We start from the raw sequence: 8,195 nt of genomic DNA, 5'->3' as shown, positions 1-8,195 counted from the left end.
CGTTGACTGTTCCTTGTCCCGGCCAAAACCATCAAGAGCGACCACTCCCATTTTGCCTCTTCAGTATCTACACATGAATCTCTGTTATGCATTTATAGAGAAAACATGGCACCTGATTTGATTTTCCTGATTCAGCCACAGCTGGGCAGTCATGAGGGCCTCCTTTGTCCATGATAGCAGTGGTTTTATAAGAGAGTTTTATCTCCTCTCTGAAGTCCGCCGCAGATGATGCAAACATGGTAACCTTGGGTGGGGTGGGGGGGGGTGAAGGTAAACAGTTCTGTACCAGGTCCAAAATATCCACAATATCCCTCCCCCGCCCCCTCATTTTTGTCTTTTTCTTTTATCTCTGTTCCTTCAGAAACAACCAGCTCTCCCAGTGTAAGCACTGGTCACCTGTACTGGAATAAATCCCTGAATTCCTGAGGGATCTTTTCAATCTCCACTGGTCTGGGTAAGAAGTGGGTGAGCTTCTGGTGTTTTTTAGTCCTGCCGCCCTCCCTGGGCGAACCATCTTTGTTTAAAGCCACATAGTAGAAGCGCCCCGTGTCCGTGTGCCTGTACCGAGTTGAAGCGTAGGTGTTGTACCAGTTCTCCTCAAACTGCTCCCTGAACACACATTCTTTTGTCAGCTTCTTCTGCAGGAGAGGAAACAACAGGTTTGAAAATGCAGAAAACATTTGCAGAAAATGCAGTCAAGACTGAGCTTCGCATGCAGATTCCTCTCCTCTTGATGCACCAGCTTACGTCTGTCATTAACTATTGTACACTGTGCACTTAGAAGTGGAAATGAACCAGTGGAAACTCATTTAGGCAGGTGCTCATTATGACAAAAGGAGGGAAGTGGAAGCGGATTTTCACTTTACGCTCCGCAGACCTGTTAACCTCTCGTTGTGCATGGAGAACTATTCCCCTCCCTGTGATGCAACGACAAGCGGACGTCTTCCACCCCCACCTCTGAACCAAACATGCACACACACATATACAGAGCAGCTTTCAAAGCCTCAGCCTTCACTGACAGAACAGCATGAGCGATGGCTGTGGGTTCAGCAGGTGAGAGCATGCTGGCTGGGTGATGGGTGGGAACAATAAGAGACATCAGTGTTTGAGCTGCTTTCCTGCCAAGACCAGTCAGCCTCTGCTGGTCTGTAAAGAGGGTCGAACCCTGTCAAGTAAAAGGGTTTCAGCGGAGGACCACTTCTTAATGTTTGCTTGCTCTTTTTCCTTTTTCATGTTTTTTGGTAGAAAAGACATCTACAGAACATGAAATATTTCTCATTCTCTGCCTTTAACACACTCAGAGCCTCTGTGCGAGACTGCCGTGTTTTATTCCAGAAGCAATTTTGTTGATTGGCTGTCAGGCTCTGCTTGGCTGCGGCTGTGTGGTGAAGCTGTTGTCTGTAAACACAGCCCAGAGGGCACATGACTGGGCCAGCTCCATCCTAATACACACACACAGGTGTGCACATCCTCTCTCAGACACACACACGCAAACCTCATCGGATCAAACGCTCGTCATGGTCTGGTGGTTGTTGGACGGAAGCACCCTTTTACCCGCTATCCTCCCCTCCCTGGCCCCTCAGACTCAGACATGTCTACATGGCTCCCTCTGTCAGTCAGGTGACTCAGTCAGGTGTGCAATTACCCCCAAATCACCGCCTCCCACCACCACCCCGGGTCAAAGCTCCAGGATGGGAGCCAGACTCTGATAGTATGCAGTAACAATATCTGCACTTTCTACATAATGGCCGTGCTTAAAAGTAGCCTCTGTTCGAAATGCTCGGGGGAGGTGCGGGGTAGTCTAAGCCCTGAGAGGCCCCTCAGGTAATGCCCTGGGACACCTGATACAGGTAAAGCCTCACATACTTCCCCTTCATTGTCTTCATCTCTTCCCTTTCCTCTCCCTGTGACTGCAGGTATGCACCATGTGTCGGTCGGAAAGAGAGGCTGTTGGAAAAACTACCAGATCTCTGTTCTATGTTTTTTACAGCACTGCAGGTCAAACTCAAGAGCAGGGAGGTGCAATCTCCACCAAATTCACACACAGCTCACATTCAGAGTAACGTCAGCCCTTCCCGTCTCCACTTTGGGAAAATATGTAAATATTTCCGCATATCTCAAAACGAAATGAAGTGGTCGGTTTTTGCTCTGAAAACTGATTATCCTCGACTCCCCTCACACAGAAAACAAGTATAAGTAATAGGAAACATACTTGTTTTGTCTGACTGTGCTTTTGCCCATCTGCTGCATATGGGAACCTTGTTAAACGTTTTGATAGCTCTGTACTGACATGTGTTGTAGAAAAAAAGAAAGACACATGAATGAAGGAAAGTTTAATTCCTTGGGAATGACTAGACGATAGTATATTCTTTAAGAGAAGTTGTCGGTGAGGGGTGGTGAAGTGAAAGGAGGGGTTTTTGACTCACCGACCCATAGAGCTCTCCTTTCTCATTCATGCCGAGGTAGAGTCCAGCGTCCACCCCTCTGATGCTCACCAGACCTACTGCTATACTTATGAACTCCAGGATACCTGAGGTCAAACACATAACATGGAAACACTGGTGAGACAAGCCCACAAACTCAGTGTGATCACCCCTAAAGAACGCAAGCAGGTGGCCTCTTTTAATCTGACTGCAGACCAGTCCTTACTGTCATTTTATGCAAAATCCTGCAGCTATTCCAGACTTCATTTGAAAATTTGCCGTTTTAAGGCCATTAAGCAATCGAAGGGCTGCCTCTCCTTCTACCTATGAGATTTTTAATAGCTTATAAATGCGCTCATCCTGTCTTTGGGACTTCCCCCGCAGGCTGTGAAGTCGCTTTTATGAAGCTGAGACGTGGGTTACTTGTTTAGTGAACCGCTGACTCGGAGGAAGTTACAATAAAGCGAACATCTACATCAAAGGCTGGGAAACAACTGGTAAAATTAAAAGCCACTGTTGATGCGGAGGTTAGTCAGAGAGGATCCAGCTGCCTGTGCTGACTGGCAGAGAGGCCAGCTTACAGCCACCTGGTCCCCATCTCATCATCCCATACCAGAGGATGACAGAGAAGATCCTTCTCATTTATTTATTTTATTTTATTTTTTGAAGAGGGGTGTGTCCCATACCCCTCTAATCAAAACCACGCAGGTCTCACAAAGACCTTTGCACTTTGCACACGCGGACCACCCATGTCTCTAAAACCGGCTCGTTTTGGCTCACGTTTGAACAGTAAACCTTCTCTGAATTCCGCAGTGGTCACGCTTTAATTTAGAGATATTCCGCCTTTTTCCCCTTACCCGTTTTCGCCCGGCCTGCACCTGTGACGAGTCTGCGCGGGACATGTGCGAGTCTGCCCTCTGACCTCGTTTGATTCGCGTGTCGCGCGAGCCGCACACAGTTTTTCAACCTTCTATTTGTAAAGTTAATACAAACATAATAAAAACAGGCCACAAGACTAAAATTAAATCAAGTACTGTTATTTTTTTTAATGATATTATATACATACCTGTGCTTCCTGCTGTGAAATAACGTCTGTTAACGAGAGAAAACCCTCTGACCTGCGCGCGCGAGAGCCTGCGAGCCTGTTGTTGCTGTCGCTGTAGGACGCGCGCGCTCGCTGCTTGTTTGCGCCTGATTAGAGACACCTGTGGCCCACGCGCAGCGGGGATTGCCAGATAAAGGTGTGTGCCCTCGCGCCAGGTGACAGTGACGCACGAACGAGTATTCACCGGAGACGCTCAGAAGAAACTTCTTGATAAAACCCCTTCTTAACCGGGTATATATGTATGGGGGAAAGTTTACCCCTTTCTCATTTACAGTTTTGGAGATAAATGGGGTATTTAAAATAGTTCGGTAAAGATTAAAATAAAATTCTGTCTCCAAATAATAGATCAAAGAATAAAGAAATACTGACCAAACCTGCTGTGGTCCTGTCTTGTCCCGTGCACTGTGCCATTGGGGAATATCTCTAGCTGAAAGCCGGTCCTGCAGTAGAGCTGCCGCCGCCTCAAGATCCCTTTGAGGTGGCCGAAATCTGTGGGCGACCCGCGCTGCACTCTGCCTTCAATCTGCCCCAGTCGCTCATTCAGCCCTATGGGGGACTCTGTTACGGGCATAGTCCCCACCGAAGAGAGAGTGCTTTGTAAATCCAAGCCGAGCGTCCCCAGAACACTCACGACCTCTGCCATTGTGTGCACAGCTGTCAAATTAAACGAAGGTATTTTGGGATGTAGTCGATAAATTCAGGAAGGAGAGAAAAGTTCACAGAAGTCCGGTCCATGCACGCCAAAAAGCGTACCACGCAGCGCGCCGTTGCTCCTCCAAATCAGCGCAGTCCTCTCAGTTTATTGATGGTGCTTTGCTGCAATCATGAGTTTGATATCTGTGTTTATCAAATAGAAAGACTCTATTATATACATGCTCCCTACGCATTCTCACATTGGATATTCAGACACAAGCCACGCCTGGCTGGCATCCCTTCTTACGCGCATCAGTTTGCTTTACTTAATGTGCACTTTCAGTCCAACTTTTTTTTCTTCTTTCTCTCTACTTGTGATGGTGCCGCTGTCCGTGCGTGCGTGTCTCTGCCCTTTCAGAGAGCCGTATCTGATCCTCCGATCAAATAAATCCTGGTCAAGAAGTATCTTCTTCGCGTAGTTCCCCCGTTTTGCGCTCCGTGGCTTTCGGATAAAACCGCACCGCTTGTTTCAGGGCAGGAAAGTCTGGTAAAAGTTTGTGGTGTGGAATCAAAGATCACCATGGCCAAAAGACAAATGACAGCTGGCGTAAAGCCGAAAATGCACCATAAGTTGTGAGAACTACTTCACCACAAAGGCAATCCATAATGTACACTGACTGGGTTTTGAGTCACACCACAGACTCCTGGAAGCCACAAAGGAAAACCGCAAAGAAACATTCACCCCCCATCCCATCCCACCCTACACACACACACACACACACACACACACACGCACACACACACACACACACACACACACACACACACACAAGATTATTAAAATAACCTGTGCATACTTTCGGAGTAATCCAACCTCCCGCACAAGTTTCAGTGCCAACCACTGCAGTTGGAGCTTTTCACGAGAGCATTTTCTCCACCTCCTCTTGGAAGCAGGTGCTTCCTTGCCCCTCTGCACAACGTTTGCAGCGTGCTCCAGCGAAACCAGGATCTTAACCACTTCTACTACTGGCAAGGAAGGGGTGGGGTGGAGGGGGGTGTAAAAAAAAAAAAGAAAGAAGGAAAATCCAAATGCTGATGACATGTAGCATTAAATGTGACTGGTGCAGAGTCTTAAACAGTCACTTTAGCAGCACAGAAAACATCTAAATACATCAAGAGAGTAAGGACCAAACACGACAGATAGCCATTCACGGGGAGGAAATATTTCTGCTTCTTACTTAATAAACTAAAAGTAGCAATAGTCAGAAGCTGTTAGATGTCAGAGTAGTAGAAGTAGTAGAAAATGTATTAAATTATTGCTCTAAGTTCCTCTAGGCTGTGCCTGGCCAAGACTGTGCATTCTTCAGCTTCAGTTAAATTAGTCTTAAAGACAGTCGCATGTTTTAGATGTAAAATAACAATCTGAAAAGCAACTAACTACAGCTGTCAAATAAATCAAGAGGAGCACAATATTTGATGTTTGCCATCGTGCCCGTGAAAAAGAACACAGAGAAAGTTACAGCAAGACTAATGAATAATAGGTGTAATTTATGGCTCTGAATGGGGATTTTTGTATCTCTCCTGGGCACAATGGCACTACAGGTCCTAACGTGTAGCTGTGCAAGGGGGGGGGACAAAGCTGTTTGGTGAAGACTGTATTCCTGTTCGAAGATCAAAACTAAACTCCGGGAGCGTTTTAATTAGTTCACTGTTCTTGAGATATCAGTGACAGCAGGATGGGTTTAGAGGGAAGGAGAGGGGAGTGATTACATGAATAACATCATTTAACTATTAAGGTGTGTTGTTTTAGACCTCCCTCAAGCTGCTTTCAGAAACCCCCGTCCTGAGGGGGAGTTCTCACCTCAGAGCTGCTCATCACAGGCAGCAGCAGCAGCTTCCCTGTAGAGAAAGGGGATTTATGACAGTGTCTCACTTCCAATGAACAGTGACGAACAGCGTGTTAAAATCACCCAAAGTGTGTATGATTGTTTTGATGTCACTGTCAGGCTTTAGATGGATCTCTTGGCTTCTTGTTTTTTGGGGCTAATTTATCAGCTTTTGTGGCACTGGCGCAATCTATTTTGAAGCAGATGTTAGCGGCTTTGAGAGTTTCTCGGAGTGGGATACAGTATGATTGACCTTCCAAAGCATGCAAGTCTTTTTCACTGCTACTAATTATGCCTCCATAAATCTTAGGGGTGTGTCACGGCTGCATTGAAGTCAGAGGAGGGACAGTGGCTTTCAGCTGGTGCAGGATATGAAAGGTGGTAGGGGTGATAAATGCCCATGGGCCTCTGCTTGATGAATTGGGCAAAAAGGGGTTGATGAGGAGTCACTGATGGGCAGGCTTTGTGTGAACAGACACCAGGGCCCTCGCTGCCGAGGAGGATGAAAGGAGAATTGGTCTCAGCTAAAAGGGTGGAAGGAGAAGGATTAAAGAAAAGGGGGAAGAGGAGAAAGAAAGTGACTGAGCAAGAATAACAGAACATTAAAAGGAAACACACTTTTCCTCCCTCCCCACGGGCCTCCTCTGATTTTCGCTCGGTGTCCATCACCTCTGTGCAAAACTGAAATCAATCTATGTTAGAATAAAAATGTAGTGGTGGTAAATTTTGATTTCTTCTACTTTTTTTTCTTTTTTGGTAGCTATTAGAGCTACATCTGTTGCTGGTCTGCCATATTTTATAGTTGACATGGCAGATTTATGGCTGCAGATGAAAAAAAAATCCAGAGTCAAAATGTTCCCATATGCTGAGAACCTGCAGAGGATATAGAAATGAAGATAATGACCTCAAGTGCATTAAGCTACAGCTTTGAAGTTGCTCTCCCATGAGTCACAGAGAGAGAGAGAGAGAGAGTCAGAATTGAAAATGAAGTTACACTTGCACTGGGAACAGGGGGGCTAATAAGCACCTCACCTGTTTATTTGGATTAGAGCAACTTCTTATGTGTCCTCCTCCAAGAGGTGAACAAAGGCCTGCGAGGAAAAGAAATGCACAGACTGAGGTGTGCTTAATTTGATTATGAATCTCTCCGGAGATGCTTGTCAGAGTCATTATTGAAGTTTAAAGTTTTTCTTATGATACACAAGATACACTTTCATGCCCAGATTTAGGTGGGAACACTAAAGCAGGTCTCACAGTAAACAGAATCAAGCAGCTGCTTAGCTTAGCACAGAGCCGGTCTGGTTGCCTAGGATCTGAAAGGCCAAGAGATCAGTAACAACATCATCAACAAAAGTAGATTTTTATTTACAATAATAAATCTAGTGCGCTTTTTGAACCGTCAGTCTCATGTGCACAACATGAGTAAACACTGCCTGCTATCGTGATGTGATACGCGAAACCAGTTCCTGATAGCACGTGCGCTGTCCTCCATGTCTGCGTCTAATCCCGCCTTTGAATCACATCTGCGAAATGACTCATGAAAGGTTTTAAAATGATCAGAAACACAAGGCGCTGAAAGTGGCGCAAAAAAAGGAGAGAGAAAGGGGAGGAAGACAGAAGAATATGGAGGTAAGAATCACTAGATTGTGAATATAATTTTAATCGCAACAGTAGCACTTGTTGCTTTCTGCTGTTTGTAGGAGTCTTTCTTCTGAGCTTATTAAATACCTGCAGCTTCTTTGGTTACCTGCAGCTGTATGATCCACACGCAGAATGCCAATCTTACAGTCCGATCGTTTGTTATGCAGCGGACATCTTCAGGTTCTGATATGAGCTCATTACAGCTGTTGGGGGCCACTGCTTTCTGATCTTGCCTAGGGCATCAAAACAGCTAGAGTCAGCCCTGGCTTAACATGAAGACTGGAAACAAGAAGAAACAGATCTGCAGGCTCCATTTCCCCCACCATCGCCTCAGTTCCTACCATGTTATGTCTTGTTTGCTTGATCGCTACAAAAACCTGAGTTTCAAAATAACACAGGGTTCACAGGAGGTTGCGTGCTGGACTACGTCTTGGCCAGAGTCACAGTGGAGCCTCTTTCCTCTGACGGATGCTCAGTTTAGAAGAAGACCTCCAGCTTCTTATGATG

General features: G+C 46.0%; 1 protein-coding gene across 1 annotated transcript; it reads right to left on the bottom strand.

Moving 5' to 3' along the window:
* Positions 1 to 341: 341 nt before the first annotated feature.
* On the bottom strand, positions 342 to 4,341 carry fgf16 (fibroblast growth factor 16). Its single transcript, XM_006781555.3, has 3 exons — positions 3,898 to 4,341; positions 2,427 to 2,530; positions 342 to 638 (listed from the first exon to the last, which is right to left on the bottom strand). Exons 1-3 carry the CDS (start codon positions 4,169 to 4,171, stop codon positions 393 to 395), a joined length of 624 nt encoding a protein of 207 aa, XP_006781618.1. The 5' UTR covers positions 4,172 to 4,341; the 3' UTR covers positions 342 to 392.
* Between the last annotated feature and the right edge of the window lie 3,854 nt (positions 4,342 to 8,195).

The sequence above is a fragment of the Neolamprologus brichardi genome, chromosome 2 (genome assembly GCF_056152115.1).
Source record: "Neolamprologus brichardi isolate AB-2024 chromosome 2, ASM5615211v1, whole genome shotgun sequence".
Lineage (NCBI taxonomy): Eukaryota > Metazoa > Chordata > Actinopteri > Cichliformes > Cichlidae > Neolamprologus > Neolamprologus brichardi.
This window is presented reverse-complemented; position numbering and strand designations above follow the sequence as displayed.